The sequence below is a fragment of the Acomys russatus genome, chromosome 21 (genome assembly GCF_903995435.1).
Source record: "Acomys russatus chromosome 21, mAcoRus1.1, whole genome shotgun sequence".
Taxonomy (NCBI): domain Eukaryota; kingdom Metazoa; phylum Chordata; class Mammalia; order Rodentia; family Muridae; genus Acomys; species Acomys russatus.
In genome coordinates this window covers 41,485,224-41,506,844 of record NC_067157.1, presented here as the reverse complement: position 1 = coordinate 41,506,844, position 21,621 = coordinate 41,485,224, and the positions used below count along the sequence as shown (strand labels likewise).

The following is a 21,621-nucleotide window of genomic DNA, read 5'->3' as shown; positions in this document are numbered from 1 at the left end:
GAGCTGTGTCACCATCATCCTCTGTTTATTCTTAAAATTATGTGTTATGATACTGATACTGCTATCCCAGAGCCTGAAGAGAATACTGAAAAGGAGAAATAGAACTATATATTTCTATATATTCCTGTCTGACTTCTAAATATCAGAAGTTGAGAGCATATTGATATGAAAGTTTTTTTTAAAATTCAAGATTATCAAGTTGAAAATGTTTTGGTACGGCATTTGTGATTTCAGACAATGATACAGTCATAGGGTAGCATAGTGTAATTGTAGATGCCCGTTTAACCTTGTAGGTCTATAATTGTCCTCTGGAACCTCAGTTACTTCATTAGAATAAAAAATACCAAATTTAGCAAATACTTATTGGTAACTGTCATTTTCTAGGAACTAGGCTGAATTCTAAAGGTGTCCTCTCACCCACTTGTTTGTTAATTAGTTGGTTAAGTGCTGGCCCGTAATCATTGAGTGTCATTGTTGGTTGGCTGCCTTCTTTCTTCCTCTCATGCAGATAGATAATGTAGGCTTTCCATAGTTGGCCACTGCCGTAGATGTGGAGACTGCAGCAATAAGTAAAACATACTTTTTGACATTGAGAAGCTCTGTTCTGTGGGGATAGGATTTTCAGTCTTGCTCCTTCCATTTTGAGCAAGTCACTGTTAATTCTGTGTGGGAAAGGAATAGCACTTAATGGTATTGCTGTTGAAATATGGAGACAGTGCTTCACACAGTACCTAGACAGGGATGATACCTCATGAATGGTAGCTGGGATTGCTCTGCTTCCCCCACCACTGGATTCCCACACCCCTACTGAGTCCATCTACCAACCCGGCCACATTCTTACCCATTCTGTCCAGTTGAAAAAAACCCTAAGTATTGCTTCAAAACTTAACTGAACATTAGCTCCTCTGAGTTAACTGTCAGTTGCACAATTGCTCTTTCTCCCAATGCTGTCAAAATTGCTTTGTAATATTTCTGTTCATGTTGTTTATGTCATTTGGCTCCCACACTGAAAAATAACTTTTTTCCATACACTTGTGCAATCTGTCTACAGTATGTGTGGCCAAAAGCAAATTCAGAAAGGGTTCAGTTAAATAGGAATATAAGTTATTGAATACTTCTCTGGCCTCTGCTGTAGTTTTCACTAATAATTTTTGGTGCTCATTTCCCAGGTATATCAAGGAGTGAAGAAAGATGGCTTCTTACAGCCTCATTTTTTGGCAGAACAAGATATAGTTATCATTACCTATGATGTCCTTCGTTCAGAACTAAACTATGTCGATATCCCACATAGCAATAGTGAGGATGGGCGTCGCCTGAGGAACCAGAAGCGCTATATGGCCATTCCCAGCCCCCTGGTAGCAGTGGAGTGGTGGAGGATCTGCCTTGACGAGGCTCAGATGGTTGAATGTCCTACAGTAAAAGTAAGTCTGCAGCGTCTTTAGTGCTGAGGAAGGAAGGAACAGCATGCAGAGTCCGTAGTTGGAATTTAGTTAACCCACAGTGCTGACAGTGCTTGAATATTTGTTGTTAAGCACAAAATGTATTATGAACTATGCAATCCTTTGAAATTACTCTAATTCTCTGAATGATGATGCTTCTATATGGAATACTTGGGAACCTGGGTGTCAGTGAATGTATATGACACAGTTCAAAGCAAACTATGCTTAGGGACTTTTGAATTGTCTCAGCTACTTAGAAGGCTTATCGTGTTCTCTGTAGCCTGTAGCAAATAGCTACAGAACATGTGCCTTATGTGTAGAATTCTAGTATATCTCAGTGTGTTCAGAGGTCTTTCTCTGTGGTTCTCCACCCTATTATTTAAGATGGTCTCTCACTAGACCTGGGCCTTCCAATTCCAGTAATCCTGCTGCCCTCACTTTCCCACTGCTAGGATTTAACCGCTTTGTGTGTTAAAGTTTTGGTGCTGGAGATCCTAGTATTGCACAGCAAGTACTTTACTGTCTTGGCCATTTCCCAAGCCATATATTACTTATATTTATTCTGTGGCAAGTCTGTGACCTGAACTGAATTGATGAGTCATATCTCATAACACAGAAGCTTACCTTATAGTACAGAGTGGTGAAGGGCTGTGTTCAGTTAGGGTGTTGTTCCCTTTTCTGTGTGTTTGAACTACTCCTGCCTCAGGGAGGCCCATGGAGAGCTCCTCCCAATGAAGACCACTGTGCTGGGTAGTGGCTCACTGGGTATGACATCCAGAGAGTGGAAACTACCAATAAAGATGAGTCTTACTGACACGAAGCTGTAGAAGGCCATTCGATGAGGAGGTGTGTGCTGGTGTCTGTGCTTTACTTTAGTTCATGTTTCTCTGTCATTAGGCTGCAGAAATGGCCCAGCGTCTGAGCGGGATTAATCGTTGGTGCATCAGTGGCACTCCAGTGCAGAGAGGATTGGAAGGTAATACAGGCTTTCCTCAGTTACCATACATGAAGAGCTTACTTGTGGGAAAAATACTGCTGTGCTGAATGTTTGTCAAATCTTTGTTTTCTTAGAGTTTGCTCCTATAAGTTTAAAGCATTTATCTTTGTAAATGAGACTTAGGGGATTCTTCAGTTAGTATATGTGAGGACAGATACATAGTGAGTACTCCCATTGCTTTAAATTGGCCAAAGATCTTATCCATTCCACAGTATAGCTATTAAGTCTTAACCCAAGCTCTCAGGTGTAGACCCTGAGAAGAAAGGAGAGCATAAATTTCACTGTAAGGAATACTGAGGAAAGTGACAGCTAAGTTAAGAGCTGTAACACTGTTAAGTGAATAGGAGAGGAAAGGAATCTCTGTAATACAAGAAACAGCATTTGGAGGAATATGGCAGCAGGAGACCTCAAAAGAGTGTCAGTGTTGCTACAGGACAGAGAGCTGGAGAAATTATGTGCATGCAGAGACTGAATGGGCAGGTATAGAGAAAACCAAAAAGGACCTTTTAGACTATCATAACGTATTTTTCTTAGTTTTTTTGAAAAATAAATTTTGAATTTTGAAAATTTGGGGAAATTTTGAAAAATTGGGAGCTATTATAAGGATTCTGAAACAATGATTTAAGCTCATCTTGTGATGTATAAATTTACATTTCAAAAGATCACTGTCATTGTAGCATGGAAAATGATTTAGTGGAAAGCAGAGTATATAAGGATGTCAGCTGTTTGGCTGCAGCAGTTGATGGAGGCAGGCAGTGCTAGCATTATGGATCTGAACTGGGCTTGTCTTAGAGAAATAGGAAAAATGGATGAGGAAAATTAATAAGATGTGGTGTGTTGACATATTCCTAACTCATGCATTTCTCTAAATTGTACTAGAAGAAAAGCATCTTTGGGTAATAAGGTTGTTAATTTGTCTTCAGCAGATATAATTAGACGGTTTTAAGACATCAAGTAAGTAGAACATAAACAACTGGACTGATGTGACCTGAACTACAAACCTGAGTTTCCTGCATATAATCATGTGTTACTAACTCCCTGTGCTACCAGAGTCACTTTATTTAGCTCCAGCAAGGCCCTATCTGAAAAAATAAGCAATTTCAACTTAAAATGTTTGTTGGCCTCCTTGTAATGATGTTATGGGTAGTTGTTGGGTTTTTTGTTTGTTTGTTTGTTTTTTGTTTTATTTTTATTAGTTCCCTTAGAGTCGTACAATGTGTTTTGATCATATTCACCTGCCTCCCTATTTTTTCCCCACTTCAATCACCCACCCAGGTTTGTGTCTTGTCCTTTTTTTTTTTTAATCCTTTATGACCAGTTTGTGCTTCCAAATATTTTTTGGGGTGTGTGGTGTTCCACTAGAGATTGGTTGACTTACAGAGGGCTGTATGCTTAAAGCAAACTCGCTTTCCCAGAAGCTAATGATAAGTAGTAGCTCCAGAGCTTCAAGTGGATTGCGCTCCCAACTTCCCTCTCCTTGTAGGGCTTTCTCTGGCTTGGAACTGTGGGATTTTAAAAAATAATTCTTAGCTCCTTTTGTGGACATCATATTCTGTATTTTTCAAGTAATGATACATAAAAGCATAAAGAAAATTACACTCAGGCATGGAGAAATGGCTTAGTGGTTAAGCGTGGTGGTGGTGATTTGCTAAGTAAGTCTTGTGCATATTTAATTGTCTTAGGCTAATTCCCTAGACATAAAATTAGTAGATGAAAGATCATTAGCAATGTTAGTTGGGTAAGAATGGTCTCTGCATCGTGTGTTATTAGTTCCTACATTTTTCTTTTATGTTTTTCTGTTTTGACAAGTGTTAGGTTAGTGCATCTGTCTTAATTAAAGTCTACTGAAGACATTTTCATTGGTGGTAGCCTCAGGCTTTTGCGTTGAGTACAGGCTTTCCTACATCTTAAGTGCCTCAGCAGCTAGAGCAGAACCTAGAGCACAGGAGAGTCCCAGGAATGTAGATTGATGTGAGATAACGTGTTCATGTTCAAGAGCCTGCAGGATGTGTTCTGCTTGATGCCGAGTTGTGTGCTCTGCGTCTGTGAGGGAGCTTATGCAGAGGTGCAGTGAAGAAATACAGAAACAGTTACCCCTGGTGTCCTGTCGCTTTTCCTTTGCAGATCTTTTTGGGCTGGTGGTCTTTCTTGGGATTGAACCTTTCTGTGTCAAACACTGGTGGATTCGACTTCTCTATCGTCCATACTGCAAGAAGAATCCTCAGCACCTGTACAGTTTTATTACCAAGATATTGTGGAGGTCTGCAAAGAAAGATGTCATTGACCAAGTCAGTATGCCAAATTCTCTGAGGGAGAACGTTAATAAGGAAACAAGTTGGAATGAAGTTATATTGTTCTTTTCCCAACTTCCCATTGCAGATTCAGATTCCACCTCAGACTGAAGAAATGCACTGGCTCCACTTTTCCCCTGTGGAGAGACATTTCTATCACCGCCAGCATGAGGTGTGCTGTCAGGATGCCGTGGTGAAACTCAGGAAGATCTCTGACTGGGCCCTGAAGCTGAGCAGCTTGGACAGAAGGACAGTCTCCTCCATCCTGTATCCATTGCTGCGGCTCAGGCAGGCCTGCTGTCACCCACAGGCTGTTCGTGGGGAGTTCTTGCCACTCCAGAAGAGGTTTACCATCAACTTTCTTCTCGTGGGGTTTTTGTTGCAGTATTAGGCACATTTAAGCACATTTGACTTCTAGCTTTATTGGCCAGGTCTTAGAGTTTTTTTTTGATTTTGGTTAGTTTCATGGTTTTGTTCTTATGGATCCTCATTTGTGAAAGAGGCATCACAAAATTATTTTCATTTCTTTTAAAATTTAAACCTGTTATAACAGGTTTTTGTGGTTGAATTTTTAGTTTGGAGAGGGTTTTGTTTCCTCATCTTCCTCCTCCCCTCCTCTTCTTCCTTTTTCTTCCTTTCTTCCTCCTTCTCTTTCTTATTTCTTCATCTTCTCCCTCCTGCTCCTCCTCTTCCTCCTTTCTTTTTACTACTTCTTTCATCTTTTGGCTTTTCAAGACAGGGTTCTCTCTGTAGCTCTGGCTGTCCTTGAACTCACTTTATAGATCAGACCGATCTCTGCCTCTCAAATACTGGGATTAAAGGCAAAACCACACCAGGCTTTTTTTCTCTCTTAGTTCCCACATGAAGGAACAGCTAGATTACCACTAAATATATTTTAAAAATAATTGTGATAGTCATTTCATTGATATGTCCAATTCCATAATTCTTTTTGTGGATTAGACTGCACCTCAAAAAAGGGCCCATTTTCAGTGCCTGGTAGTATAAGAAACTCTCTTAGCTGTCAGGAACTGTAAAGAAGATTGTATTTGGGGCTTACCTTCGAGTAGATTATAGACAGTTCGAAACAGCAAAGATGATAAATTCATACAATATAGCTTGAATGTGCTAAAAGTTTTGAGAATTACACATTGCTATGGAAACAGTTTCTATTTAAACCATAGTTTAAGACATCCCTCTAGTGAAAATGTTATTTGACTTGACTGCTGGGGCATCTATTCTTATTATTTTGAATTTCATAAACTAAAAATTAAATTTGTAGTAAGGCATAAGTTTAATTAATATGTAGTGATGGGATTCAATCAGGCCGAGTCTTACACTGTGATCCCTGTTCTATTTCTAATGGGTCATATTGTACTTGATTTTCTAGTTCCTCTCTTTCTTGAATAAAGCATGAAATGTAAAATAATGCAGATCAGGTAGGAGAATACCTGGTGTAGAAACTGTACTGTAAAACTGAAGGTGAACAGACTGGAGATGGTTCAGCAGTTCACAGGGCTTGCTGCCTCTTCGAAAGGACTGGATGCAGTTCCTATTACCCATGTCGGGTAGCTGGGAACAGCCTCAAACTTCAGTTCCAGGAGGCCCTCTTCTGGCCTCAGTGAGTGTGCACATGGTGCAGACACACATACACATATGTCATATTCAGACAGATACATACATACTCACATACATTTTTAAAGTGGAGATGAAAACTGCTGAAGGTGTGCAAACACTCAAGAGTCATGTACTCTTCATCTAGCACACTGACTTTACTGTTGAGATAATACTTGGGAGTTTCATTCCGGTTTTGAAAGATGTCTCTTCTTTTAGCACCATGACAATGGAAGAGCTGTTGACGTCTCTGCAGAAGAAATGTGGAACGGAGTGTGAAGAGGCCCACCGGCAACTAGTTTGTGCCCTCAACGGCTTAGCAGGCATTCATATCATTAAAGGTAGAAGGTGATTGCTTTATTAGATCTGATTGTTCCACTGCATTTTGAGGAAGGTTAATAACAGAGTGATGTTCTCACACACCTCTGATGTGAGTCAAGAGGGTTCCAGTACATAGAGAGCACGTATGCAGAGCATCTCAAGAACAGTCAGGGTACACGTGCCTTAAGCAAACATTTTCACTTCAGAAATTCTGGAAATGAAAAAAATTTAGGAAATTACATTTTGAACAAAGATTTCCCCATATGATATTTAATCTTAGTCATTTACAGTGAAAGATATAAAAACAACCACAACACTTAGAAATAGAAAAATGATTAAATTTTAACACATTCCTGGAAATATTGTTCATTGATTTTAAATAATTATATTCTACATTCATTGTTTTTATATCATAGTATATGCCAGGAATGATCTAGAAAGGATGATGCAAATAAAATCTCAAGTCTTATTGTACAACTGAAACCACAGTTTCCAGATAATCACAAGAGAACTTGATAGAACTGTGAGAATAGGCAAGTCTGTTAGAGTAGTAGCAAGTGTCAGTATCCCCCTTCCAACTGCAGTACAAGCGGATAACACTGTCAACAGTTAACCAGTGGAACGAAGACTTGACTGCAGGTGGCCTGGCCACTGTTTACTGGACGCTGCCCAGTGTGTGTGCTATGCCTTTTCAAGTGCACATCCAGGGTATAAAACAAGGATTCAAGTCTTCCAATAAATGTTTTTTTTACCATAGTAGAATTGAATTAGCTGTCACGCTGGTGAGGGATCTCCATGGGTAAAGGAATGTGCTGTTAGGCCTAGTGACCTGTGTTCAATCCCTGTTACTCACATATTGGACAAAGAACCCACAAGTTGTCGTCTTCAGTTTTTAAAAATAGATATCAATAAAAAATAACTAGAAATCCGAATGTGGTGGCACACGCCTTTAATCCCAGAGCTCGGAAGGCAGAGGCAGGCGGGTCACTGTGAGTTCGAGGCCAGCCTGGTCTACAAAGCAAGCCTAGGACAGCCAAGGCTACACAGAGAAACCCTGTCTTGAAAAACCTAAATAAATAAATAGAAAACTGCATATATTTGGGGAAGTGATTAATACTTAGTATAAAGGATAATTCAAAAGAGAAGCTAGGGCATATTTAGAAGTGAATAAGAAAATATCAAGATATGTGACATGCTATACCTCAGTAATTAGAAGGGAACTTTGAAGTACAAAATATTCAAAATGTATTTATAGTTGCTCTTATTATACTAACCTTTCATGTTAATTTATAAATTAAACTTTACCTTAGGACTATGTACATAAGAAGACTATGTACTATGAAGCATTCACTGTGGGGTGTCTTGGAGCATAGCCCCTGCTGATGGGCTGAGATCTGCCTTTATAGTGTTAGAGGCAGGGAGCCATCTTGTGATAGATAGCCTCTCCTTCAGTTTCCCACATGTTGTAGTGGGACTTTTTGAGACCCACCAGCAGTTTAAATAAAGATTTATGAATATCCAGAGTTTAGGCCCCCCGTTTGGCAGACTCTGAGCTACTCATCTGACTTAACCTGGCTTCTCTAGCTCATGACAGGAACATGTCTGGTTCATTGCCTCTCCCTTGTGTTCATGTCCTTTTGCCCCTTTCCGATTGTTTCCTTTCCCTGTCCTGGTGTTAGGAAGGGGTAGAACAGCCTGACTGCTCATTGTCTGGCAGTCAGGGTAGGTAGGAGGACTCTGTAGGCTCCTGCGTTAGCGGTCCCACACTGCCACCATACGAGCTGCACGCTACTCTTTGCATGTGGTTTTCATCGCACTCTTCTAGTTCCTTGTCAGCAGTTAGAATTACAGTTGCTTATGCTGGTTACACTCTGCTTATATAGACATCAGTCAGTAAAGATTGAACTTTCAAAAGAAATCTACATCTTCAAATTCGATAAATACTAGCTTATAGTATGGCAATAATGAATCCTTTCAGATCCTTGGTGACATGGTATTAAATACATGGTATTATGAGTTTAAACACTGCTTTCCACAGATACTCTTTGGAAGAAAATGGGCTTGGAAATGTCACGTCCAATAGAGTAACTTGGAAGTGTTAGTGCCATCAAGTGGTTGAGAATGTGTATTTCTAAGTGTGGCTTTGGCTTAAATTTGTAAAACTTGTTGAACATAATGTGTTTCTATAAACACGAACCAGGTGCTATAATAAATCATTCCCAATCAGCTGTTTACAATATGGTCTAAACCATGATACTTTTTTAAAATGGGAATTTACTAACTAGTTGGTTTTTTTATAAATAGTAGTGTAAATACTAATTGTGGCCATATATCTATGGAATGACATTTTAATCTCAGCACTACAAAGGCTGAGGCAGAAAAAAAATGGGAATTCAAGGTTAATTTAGGGTAAATAGGAAGTTCCTATTTCAAAAAACAAAGAATTCACAGCGTGAAGATAATTGACTGTTGCTCTCTTAAGTGACCTTACTTTTATGAAAATAATCTTCCTTATCAAACTGAATAGAAATTAGCTGAGTCCTTGTACTGTGAAAGTATGTGTCTTAGAATGCTTTCATGTGCGCGTGTGTGTGTGTGTGTGTGTGTGTCTGTGTGTATGCGCATACATGTTCATATATATGAACTTAAAAAAGAGAGGGGAAAGGAGAGAGAGCCAACAAATAAACAGAAGTATACATATCTATATAGCAAATTGATTATGATTCTAAATAAAACCCTAAATATTAATAAAATTACCTTAAAATTTTTTTTTTCAGGAAAGAAAAACATACACCTTCTTGGCAAAGAAACAGCAACATTTCTACACCTTTTTCTATTTCATAACTTCCCAGACATTCAGTTTTAAATTTTATTTGTAAATTACTAGTTTTGAGAGTTTCTTCAGACAGCAAATAAAAGTCGAAGCTATTATTTAAGCTACTAACCCTGACTACTCTGCTTTCCATCATTGTCAGCATCCTCTGTGTAAGGCTTTGTGAGGGTCAGCATCCTCTGTGTAAGGCTCAGCATCCACTCAGTTCTGGTTCATAATGCACAAGCAGCTTGGACAGAGTGAGCAGAGCTGGGCTCCAGTGAAACTATTTATGCTCATTCAATTTTTCATGTCATAAAACATATTTTGACGTTCTTTCATGTTGAGGAACTTTCATTACAAGTTCTTTTACCTCTTAAAAATGTAAAATTAATCCTGATATGTAGCTCAGTGGCTTTTTGTTCAATTGCCTTTCATACACAGAACCTGACTTTAATCCTTAGCACCACAAAGAAGAAACATACTAAAGCCATTCTCAATGCAGAGAAATTGTACAGAAGGTCATATTTCACCCACAAGCCATTGTTTGGCAGTCTGTGCTTCAGTAGATGCTTTTTAAAGTGCTTCCTGTGAATCCAGTGCTAAGTACAAAGAGAAAACAGCACACGTATGAACTGATGGTGATGTGTGTGATCAGAAATGGGAGGATAGCTAAGATTTGTGCTTGGTTTCTGTATGAGACACAGGGATTCCCTCTGGCCTAGCTGGCCTGTAGCTCGCTGCATAGTGCATGCTGGCCTCCTCAGAGTGCTAACATTGCAGATAGCTCTTGGTTGTCCAAGTGTTGTTTTTAAAAGTTGTTCCTATATTTTTTGAGATTATACCATAATTACACCTTTCCTTCCTCCTCTAAACCCTCCCATATTCCCTCCTCCACACTTTAAAGATCATGGCGTCTTGTCATTAGTTGTTGTTACATGCTTATATGTATATGTTTATACAAACGCATACTTAAATGTAACCTGCTCGGTGTGTATATATGTTCTCAGGGCTGACCGTTTGGTACTGGATAACCTATTGCTGAGCTCTCCCCTGGAGGAGACCTATTTCTCTACTCTCAACATCATTTAGTTACCTGTAATTGTTTGTGTGGGGATGAAATCCTAGTCTTTTCCCCTGTCCAGTTTCACCTATTACTGTTTTCTTGTTCAGCCTTTTTTTTCCCCACTTAAAATTACCTATGCCTTCTACCAGGAACAAGTATGTATATCAATAAAAGTATATTTTTCTGAAAATTAGGTGTGGATTTATCAGAGTGTCATGAATCCTTGTGCATCACTGCTGATGTTCCAGACTTGTCCTTAGTTTTAAGTTGTAATGAGTGCTAATTGGCAACCTTTACCTCTAATAAGAGGAATATTATTTTTCTAAGCTTAATTATTTAATTTAATTAATAATTTTAAGGCCTTCTAAGTATACTTCATTCCATACACACACACACACACACACACACACACACACACACACAATTTGAAACAATAAAATATCTTATGAAATAAAGGAACCATAATCACCTTTAAAAAAATGGAATAATCCTAATACAAGGTCAGATTCTTGAATCAACAAAATACTGAGTTACAGGACTGGGAATGCTAGATTAGTGGTTAGGCCATTGTCCGGCACGTGCAAACCCGGAGTTTATCCCCAGCGCTGAAGAGTCAATAATAATAACCATATAAGAGTTGGAATATTAATTTTTGCAGTACAGCTTTTTAGTTAATGATAACTGGATGACACTGGGAGTGATTTGACTTGTGTCCTTTCAATGCATTTTAATTTCATAGGTGAGTATGCCTTGGCAGCAGAACTATACAGGGAAGTATTACGCTCAACTGAGGAGCACAAAGGAAAACTCAAAACTGATTCACTTCAAGTAAGTGCAACCTGAACATTCTTCAAGTATATATTCAAATTGTTTTAAACAGTAATTTTTCAAAATGTTAATGTTAAAGGGCATCAGTGAACTGAATTATAATTACTAGAGATAGAAGCTGTGATTCCTTCTTTTTAATAGTACCTTGAATGATTTGTGTATATCTTAAAATTTGAAAATCACCATAGTTCTCTCTCTATAGGCCTATATAGCCTGCACTGGAAGATAGTTTTAGTTATTTGTAATTCAGAAATAGGCTAATATTATAATTTTTAGTTTTCATCAAGACAAAAAGAAAATGAGCTAAATTAAGGTTATGAAACTAACTAAAATAATTGTGACCTTGTTGGTCTTCTAAGATAGACTTTTAGAGGTCTTTTAGGAGTTGTATGTTTGAATTATAACAGTAAGTGCTTTTTCACAGCAAATCATAGGTAAGGTTTTAGCTAAGTGAGAAGTAAAGACATGTTTATTAATCTTGGCAAGCCTGGGCTTGATACCTAGGTAAGTTGAATTTGTTAGACTTTAGAACTTACATAGTCATGTGATACAGTGGACAGTTGGAAAAGACTATAAGGGCAGGGCTCAAATGAATAACAAGACAGGACATGGACCGAAAACACATGTGTGTACCTCATGGGAACTGAAGCACATGTTTTTCTGAGATAAAATGGTACGTGTATTTTTCCAACTACATGTGCAAAACTAATAGGTCATTTTCTACAAGTACACAGAAGATGAAACACTTACCTCTGTTTTTTGCTATTAAATCTGTTAGTACTACTCACTGTGTGATTTAAGAAGCCATGTTGAAGCATGACCTAAGACTTGGAGGTAATATAGACTCCGTAGAGACTTTTTCTATAGCTAGTAGTGTATGCTCAGATAGAATGAACCCTGAAGGTTTCAAATCACTGGTACCAAATCATACTTGACCAGAACTCTTGCTTAATAATCTTTTGACCTTAGCTATCCTCCCAGGCAAAACATGAATTTAAGAGTGAAACTACTGTGATTCCATTGCAGTTCTAACCTCTGATGGGTTGTTGACTGAATACCAAGGCATGAAGGACATGATGCATAATACGGAATACAATGTTTTCTTCGCCTCTAATCTCTTCAAGTCCCAGTTCCCCCTTTTCATTCTCCATGCTCAGTGTATTCAGATGCTTTTGTTATAATATTGGTAGACTCATTCAGACTCATTTTCTAGAAAAAGAATCAAGTTAGTATAATCAGGCTTTCTGCATGACTGTGTAGTCTTGAGTTTTCTGCAGTTCCCTGGGTACACTATTGCATGTACAATAGAGAAAGTATACCTGTATACTCTGTAGTTTGCTGAGTACAGAAAATGTGTGTTTTTAATTGAAGAAAACTGATGTCATTATGATTGAAGACATTTGCTGTTCACTTTCCCTTGGGAAAAAATGTTACTCAAATGTTTTCAGAGGAAAAGTACTTGTCAGTATAAACTTCAGATCCATGCTCTGTTTGCCGTTCAGTAAATTGTGTGGTGCCCACAGCATTGCATCATAATTTACCTTCTGTGTTTGTAGAGACTTCATGCCACACATAACTTAATGGAGCTGTTGGTAGCCAAGCACCCAGGGATACCGCCCACCTTGAGAGATGGCAGACTTGAAGAAGAGGTAGTTGTTATTTTCACTCTATTTATAAAAATTAAAATTTCAAACTTTAAACTTCATCTAGCTAATATTTCTAGTGCATAATTAAATAAACGTAGCCTGTTACATTTTCCTGTTATTTTGATGTTCCAAACTTTGCTGTGGTAATTTGGAGTGGCAGAGAAAGTTGGACTCCATGTTATTTGTCTGGTGATTTACTTGCAGATATGTTACATGACTTGAAGGTTTTGATATCATGATAGGACTGTAGAGTGTAGTTCAGATATAGTCATTTCCTTTCTGTGTTTTATGTAAGAGGGTAAATGAACTGAAATTTCAAGGGCATTCTCTTCAAGAGGTTTCTCTTATTAAAAAGAATGATACTGGAACTTATTTTACTAGAAATTCCTAATTGCTTGCTATACTAATTCTTGCCAGGATTTTGGTGCGTTTTTTAAGATCATAGAGGAAGAAGATGATGAAAATTGAGTAGGTTGATTGAAATGCATTGAACCTCAAAGTAGAGTTTTTATTGCAATCGACAATATAGAAAATGGGATTTTAAAGTACATTTAGTCCTTTGTATTTGTTAAAATGAATAATTTGTATTGACAAAATGGCATACATTTATACTATACAAAATGATGTTTTGACGTATACAGATAATGAGGAGTAGAGTGGAGTGGCTAACTCACCATCAATAACCTATGCCTATTACCTCGTGCACTTAACTTTTATAGTAAAAATACTTATAATCTACTCTCAGCATAGTGTAACTACAGGCATTGTTGTATAAGCCTTTGACCAGTATCCCCCATCTCTGCATACTCTAGCAACTGCCATGCTCTCTGTATTTGTATGAGTTTTGCCTTTTAAATCCCACATCTAAATAAGATTTTGCAGCATTTATCGTTTAATGCCTCAATTCTTTTACTTAGTATAATGTATTTATGTTTATCTATGTTGTTACAAATAACGGGATTTTTTTTTTTGAAAGGTGAAGAATATAGTATTGTGTGGTGTGTGTGTGTTTTTATTGCTTTAGTCTTTTTGTCAACTCTATGTGTGTGTGGTATGCATGTATATATGCATATTCTCATTTGTGGTTATATGTGTGTGCATGAATATGGAGGCCCAAGATTGATGTCAGGAATCGCCCTTGAAAAGCTTCTCTGTCTTAATTCTTCGAGGCAGTCTGTCAGTCAAGTCTAGAGTTCACTGAAGAGGTAGTTGTGCTAGCCTGCTTGCATAGGAGATCTCCTTTTCACACTTAGGCTGAAATCAATGGCAAGCTGCCATGCCCACCTGGGGCTCTGAGCTCTGCTCTGTCTGCTTGGGCAACATGCACTGTAAGCACTTAGCTGACTCCCTTATGTACATACCATATTTTCTTATGGATTATCTGTTCACTATTCTTTTAAAAAGGTGGAAAAATAATGCAAGGTTTTTTGTTTTTTATTCCTGGTAATATTAGTCCAATAGGAAAATCATAACAGAATACTAGACTGGGAGGCTTAAAGAATAAACATTTCTTACAGTTTTAAAAAGTCCAGAGTCAAGGTGTATTTTGTCAAACGTAGGAGTTTAATTTCTCCTTCAGCTCCTCTCTTTGCTTTAGATACTGATGTCTTCTTAAGTGGCCTTTGACCCATACCGGTACTTCCTGCTGTTTCCTTCTCAGAAGAACTCCACCAGGGCATTGTCCATCTGCAGGTGCAGTCACACTGAGGGTTAGGACTTCTACATACACATTTTGCAGGAATAAGTTCAGTTCTGACACCTTGGTTCCAGTGTAACTCAGGGTTATTTTTAAACTGTAGCACTTCTTAAAGGAACTTTAACAACTAAAGCCAACAAGTAATTCTGTAAGGTGTCTCTTGCCTTACTTGTGAAATATTAATGTCCTTTTTTATCCTATAATGAGTAAATCTTTATGATTTTTAAAATTTTGAGATAAGCATTCAGTTTTGCTCTTTTCATTGTTTATCTTAGAGATTTCTAGAATGACTATTTTGTTTTGCTTTTTGTTTTTGTTTTTGTTTTTTGAGACAGGGTTTCTCTGTGTAGCCTTGCCAGTCATGGACACACTCTGTAGACCGGGCTAGCCTTGAACTCAAAGAGATCCTGCCTCTGCCTCTCCGAGTTCTGGGATTACAGGCATGTGCTACCATGCCCGGCGACTATTTTATTTCTTTATAATATGGAATTTAATGTTTAAATCAAGGAATTTGAATGTATGGAGTGACTGACTACATTGTTACTGAAACATCATAATAAATTATGTTTAAGCCTTTACACAAACATTTATATTCACTTTGCATTTCAACATAGGCCAAGCAGCTTCGGGAACATTATATGAGCAAGTGTAACACAGAAGTGGCTGAAGCCCAACAAGCTTTGCAGCCTGTGCAGCAGTCCATACGGGAGCTGCAAAGGAAGGTACTTGTCCCCAGATACCACTTTGGATCTACTTTGTATTTTGTTTGAACATTTTTTTCTCCTTTGAATTCTTAGCACCTAGTTGAGTGCCTATATCAGAGCACAGATGTCTTAAGTTACTTTTCTCTTGCTTTGGCAAAACACCATGACCAAGGCAACTTACCAAAAAAATGGACTTGTTTAATTGGACTTATGGTTTCAGAGGTTGGAGCCCATGATGGTAGAGCAAAGTTGTGGAGGCCGAAACAGCTGAGAGCTCATGTCTTGATCTATATGCATGAGGCAGAAAGAGAGAAACAGAGTACTGGAAATGGAGGGAGTCTTCTGAAACCTCAAAGTGTGTCCCCCAACCCTGACACAATTCCTCCAAGCCACACCTCTCTCTCTCTCTTTTTTATATTTTGAGACACAGTCTCACTGTATAGCCTTGGCTGTCCTGGATTTGCTTTGTAGACCAGGCTGGCCTCGAACTCAGTGATCTGCCTGCCTCTGCCTCCCAAGTGCTGGGATCAAAGGCATGCACCACCACGCCTGGCTCTTCACACCTGTCTTAATGCTTGCCAAACATTGCTACCAAGTGGGAGTCAAGAATTCAAACATAGCTTGTGCGGGCCGTTCTTACTGCAACCACCGCAATAAGTATATTTACAGGTAATGATATCTGCTCCTAGAGTGGATGATATGTAGACGAGTATGCTTTGTTGAGGTTCTGTTTTATTTAAATTATGGTGGCTTGCTATTTATGTCATGTAAATCTAACAGTTTGTCCTTTGGAGAAAGTATAAAGACTTGTCTAGTTTTTTTGTTTTTGTTTTTGTTTTTTTTTTTTTTTTGGTTTTTCGAAACAGGGTTTCTCTGTGTAGCCTTGGCCATCCTGGACTCACTTTGTAGACCAGGATGGCCTCGAACTCACAGCGATCCGCCTGCCTCTGCCTTCCAAGTGCTGGGATTAAAGGCGTGCGCCACCACGCTCGGCTTTTTTTTTTTTTTTTTTTTTAACAAAATATGTTCCACATGTAGGATCACAGGTATTATTCTTGCAGACTAAATACTTGCCCCGTTTTGAATTTCTTCTTAGGACACCAGAGAGAAGTCTAGGAGGAGACAACCCAAATACATTTTTTAACTTCTAAATTTTTAAATCAGTTTTTATCAGTTGTTCCACATGCTCTGCTTCTGAATTCATTAATTACTTAATGTCTAGTCATAATTTTGTTATTTATTTAAGGAATGTAGTTCAATATTCATTGAGTAGATTTACCTCCTTTTTAGTATGTTGCCCACTACACTTAGAGAGTACTGAGTTTTTACTTTGGTTAAAAAAAGAAACAACTTTTTGTTGTCGTTTTGTTTCTTATTTCTTGAGACAGGGTTTCTCTGTGTAGCCTTGGCTGTCCTAGACAACCTTTGTAGACCAGGCTGGCCTTGAACTCTGCCTCCGCCTCCTGAGTGCTGGGATTAAAGGCATGCACCGCCACACCCAGCTGATAAGATACTTTTTAATACAGCTTTGGAACACAAATTTTGCATAAAATCTCATTTGTCTGGAATATTCCAAGTAATAGCTCTCTTTTTATGAATACGAAAGAGGTTTTTGCTCAGTATGTATACACAGTATGTTTGTCTTTCTGTGTGATACGGATATATAAAAACAGTAAACACAATTTTATGTGCTGTAATCCTTTGAGAACAGATATTTGATTTTGATATTTTTCATACCTCCTTTCTCAGTGAATGCTAAATATATGTACTAATTGGTTAGTTTTGGCTTTTTTCCAGATTCATTCTAATTCTCCTTGGTGGCTGAATGTAATCCATAGAGCAATGGAATTTTCTGTTGATGAGGAACTTGTTCAGCGGGTGCGAAATGAAATAAGCAGTAACTACAAGCAACAAACTGACAAGCTCTCTATGTCCGAGAAGTAAGAAAATACTATAGAACAGAGCCACTGTATGAGTACAAGCGCTCGTATCATTTAGGGTCAGCAGGTGCTGTTCAGGGTCCCAGCACGTACTTAGGAACACCTGTGGTATGCTTGATATTAATAAGTATTTGCAACAAAAATATTAGATATTATGTTTGCCATTTTAAACGTTCTTTTAGAGCCCTTGGGGTCTGCTCTTTGTTGCTGTTGTTTCATACTTACTCTTGTTGCTTTGGAACAAGTTCTAAGTAGCCCTGTCCTGAACTCCAGACTTTCCTTCAACTAGCAGATCCACTTGCCTCTGCCTCCCTGTGCTAGGACTATAGGCTTGCACCACTGCACCTGGCTGAATTACATTTTTATAACAAGAAATATGACTCTTGTCCATTTTTCTTCACAATTTTGTTTTACCATGTAGCTTACTCTCTCCAAATAGAAAAAAAATGCCAGAAGAGACAGTCTGTAGTCATCTAGCCTTAGGAAGACAGAATGTGCCAGTCCTGATTCTTGAAAGATACTGTGTTCTCTTTTGTAGTTCCCAAAGATAGAGTCACTAAACTCTTTGGCATCTTTGTATCAGGCAATGCATTTTCAGCCCTGAGTACTGGTAGGTGCCACTGAGTACATATGAAGGGAAGTTTCAGTAAGCTGTGTGAAGTTTGACAGTTTATTTAACACCAGATTGACACATTTTCTGAAGAAACTGATGTTACTTTCTTTGTGTGTTATGCTGCTGCTGAGAATAGGTTCCGTGACTGCAGAGGCCTTCAGTTCTTACTCACAACACAAATGGAAGAGCTCCTGAAATGCCAGAAGCTAGTGAGGGAGGCTGTGAAGAAGCTGGAGAGACCTCCAACCCGGGAAGTGATTGAGTCTGCAACAGTCTGCCACCTGCGGCCAGCTCGACTCCCTCTCAGCTGGTGGGTGACTGGGCAAGTCATGCAGGGCACACATCTTCCAGGAAGACACACTTGATTTGAGACAAGAAATAGCTGTTCATAAATTGAACCATTTTCTCTTATTTCAGACAGATGTAGAGATGCATTTTAAAAAATAAAGCAAATCAAGGATCATGTGCTTGAAAACTATGTCATGTTTTGCTCTGTTTGTTAAAAAATTAAACACAAATGCTAAGTTGTTTTTGTGTTTTGTTTGTTTTAGAAATTATCTTATTGCTGGTCGTATCTGTGAATTTTTCTCTGTGGTCTCTTTCAGCTGTGTCTTTTGTAAAGCTGATGAATTGTTCACTGAGTATGAATCAAAGCTATTTTCTAACACGTAAGTTCTCTGATCATTACCCACGAAGAAGGGAAACAGTTGAAAGGATTGAATGTCTGATTGTGTGACTGTATTTTCTATTATGACCTTTGTTATATTTTCCCATATTAAATAATTTAATAACCGTTTGGTATTTAACGTGCCCATTTTTCTCCATAGACGTTACCCCTAAACACTCATTAGGGGCAGTCTTTAACTATTGTAATTGAGGAGCAATTGAGAGTAGTAGTAAGATCCCAGACTAGGTAGTATGATGGATTTGAACTCAAATCTCTATCCACTGACAAGAGCAAATTACCTCTCTGACTTGCACAAAGGGAAGGTGACAGCTTAACCTGTAATTAAGTATTAAGTAAGAAAATATATGTAAGTGTCCAGCAGAGTGGTAGTATATAGTAAGTACCCAATTAAAAAACAGTAGCACTTGTTCTTTTCTTCATCAGAAATGTACTCCTTGTGTTAGGATTGGTGTACTTAGGGCTATAGCCAAGGCTGTGTTTTGATGATGGCTTTTGCTTTGCTGCCACTTGATCTTCATTTTTTAATGCCTGGGTATGGTGGTGGCTCAGAATTCTCAGAATCTGATTTGTAGAATGAAGTTTCAAAGGGTTTTTGTTTGATTTGTTGGTTGTGTTGGTTTTTGTTTGGTTTGGTTTTTTGTTATCTTGTGCTCATGAAATACTATACAAAAACACACATCTGCAATCTTAACTTTTGGAAGTTGGAGGAAGAACAATCAGGAGTTCAAGGCCAGCCTCTGCTTTGCAGTGAATGTGAGGCTAGTCTGAGCTGCATGAGACCCTGCCTCAAAATTCTAAAACGAAAGAAAAAAAAAATGAAGCACAAGACAATTTTCAGAATTTGTGTTATTTTATTCAGAGACTTACAAGCATTTCTATTGTTGTGAAAATTGCCATAGTGTTCCTGAGCTCGCTTTTCTGTTTGTTCTTCTGGCATCTCCCACTTGGGATGCTCGCTCCTCACTGGCAGCAGCTAGAGCTGCTTGGTTCTGATATATTTTCAGAGTCAAAGGCCAGACTGCAATCTTTGAAGAAATGATAGAAGATGAGGAGGGGCTTGTGGATGACAGAGCCCCCACCACTACCAGGGGCCTGTGGGCGACAAGTGAGACAGAGCGGTCTATGAAAGCAATCCTGTCATTCGCGAGATCACATAGGTTCGATGTTGAATATGTAGATGAAGGAAGTGTATCAATGGATCTTTTCGAGGCGTGGAAGAAGGAATATAAGGTACACTATTTCTAGACTTCTGGAATTAAAAACCTTTTTACATTAACTTAATGTCTGCTTTGGAGACAGTATGTCATGATTTCTTTCCCTAAAATGCAGTTATTAGAATAAAGGATAATAATATTTGGAAAATTCTCTTTATTAAATTACTAAACAAAAATTCTTACTAAACTGACTCTTGCAGTCAGTATGCATAAATATTTGCTTGTGTGTTTCATTGTAAGCGGTATTTTAATGGCTATTTTTTGGTTTTGCATGGGGATTAATAATCAAATATCCCTATCAGCTTTGAATATTGAGAAGCATAGTAAATACTTTTGAAGTTGGAAATCACCGTTGCAATGGATACAGCATAAGTTGGCATTTAGTTTATACTTCAGTGATCACATGTATGAGACGGACTTCAAGGATGTTTTATTATTAAATCATTTTTCATATTAAACTTGTTATCCTTTGATCTTTGCATGTGAGATGGGTAAGAGGAGACAAAGTGCTTTTAAACTATAATGTCACATTTCCATATGTTATATTTTGTAATTTTTTTAAAGCAAAACCAAAAAAAAAATTGTTGAAGAGAAGATATATTGTCCAAAACTCCAGTTCATACATTTGATAAAGTGAGGAGTGGCACTTTTATAAAGTTGAAATTATTTAAAATTATTTCTTCATCATATCTGTTACTACAAATGTAAAGCACATGCTCACTATTGATTGCAGTATATGGTGAAGAAGGCAGTGTGCCGTGCATGCCCTGCAGCCCTCTGGTACTGTCGTAGCCTGCTCCTGCCGTGTGCTCTGTGTCTAGGGGAGTGCTTATCGTGCCTCTCTCCATCTTTGAGCATTTTTCCTTTATACTTTTGCACAATAAGTGAAAAATGAATGAGCTACTGCTATATCCATCAACTACTATCCACTTCAAAATATATTAGTGAAGAAAGGTTATCAAAATATAGTGATTGATAACATTTCTATAAATTTTGGAAAAGTTGTATAAGTACCTATAGTATTTTTCCAGTGAAAAGTTGGATTAATAGTAATTGCCTGTTTGACTCTGAAGGAGGAAGAATGATACTATTAAAGCTCTCTAAAGAATTTGTCTTGAATTGGATGGTGTATGTTCAGTTATTTCAGAAATTTAACTTACAAATTATGTTGAAAATGTGAAATAACATTAAAATATTTTAAGACAAAAACAAAGTGGTGATCACATAAATCTTCTATCGCTTTATGCAGATCTTTGTCTTGCCATGAAATCGTTAGGTATTCTATTAAGAACTATAATAGCATTGTCCTACAGGGTTATTTCCTCAGACATCCTTATCCTAACTTAGCCCAAGGAGGTGCTTTTCCTTGAATCCTTAATAAAAACTTTAGGCCTCCTTGAAGCCTTTTGCTCAAAGTACATTTTTGTAATTTTGTACACTTTTAATCTGTGTCTTGCCACTATCTATATCTTTCCCCTTCAGTTACTTCATGAATACTGGATGACTCTGAGAGATCGTGTGTCTGCTGTTGATGAGCTTGCAATGGCTACAGAGCGACTAAGAGTACGCCACCCCAAGGAGCCAAAGCCAAACCCACCTGTCCATCACATAATTGAACCACATGAGGTAGTTGAGAATAGATCACAAGAAAGGCCACAGCAAAAAATCCAAGATGCACAAAAGACGTAAAATCAGAGCAGTGGTTTCTTCTAGAAATGGTTACTGCCATAAATATAGCCTTATGAAACTGGTTTT

At 38.1% G+C, this 21,621-nt stretch overlaps 1 protein-coding gene across 1 annotated transcript in view; it reads left to right on the top strand.

The window, feature by feature from the left end:
- Nucleotides 1–21,621, top strand: part of Shprh (SNF2 histone linker PHD RING helicase) — a 73,505-nt gene that overhangs the window by 19,674 nt on the left and 32,210 nt on the right. Inside the window, exons 10-22 of the mRNA XM_051164539.1 lie at nt 1,170–1,421; nt 2,337–2,415; nt 4,561–4,724; nt 4,816–5,072; nt 6,558–6,679; nt 11,277–11,365; nt 12,922–13,014; nt 15,322–15,429; nt 17,209–17,351; nt 18,101–18,274; nt 18,570–18,632; nt 19,657–19,882; nt 21,349–21,492. Of these exons, the coding sequence (XP_051020496.1) occupies nt 1,170–1,421; nt 2,337–2,415; nt 4,561–4,724; nt 4,816–5,072; nt 6,558–6,679; nt 11,277–11,365; nt 12,922–13,014; nt 15,322–15,429; nt 17,209–17,351; nt 18,101–18,274; nt 18,570–18,632; nt 19,657–19,882; nt 21,349–21,492 (1,914 nt within the window). The remainder of the gene's footprint in view (nt 1–1,169; nt 1,422–2,336; nt 2,416–4,560; nt 4,725–4,815; nt 5,073–6,557; nt 6,680–11,276; nt 11,366–12,921; nt 13,015–15,321; nt 15,430–17,208; nt 17,352–18,100; nt 18,275–18,569; nt 18,633–19,656; nt 19,883–21,348; nt 21,493–21,621) is intronic.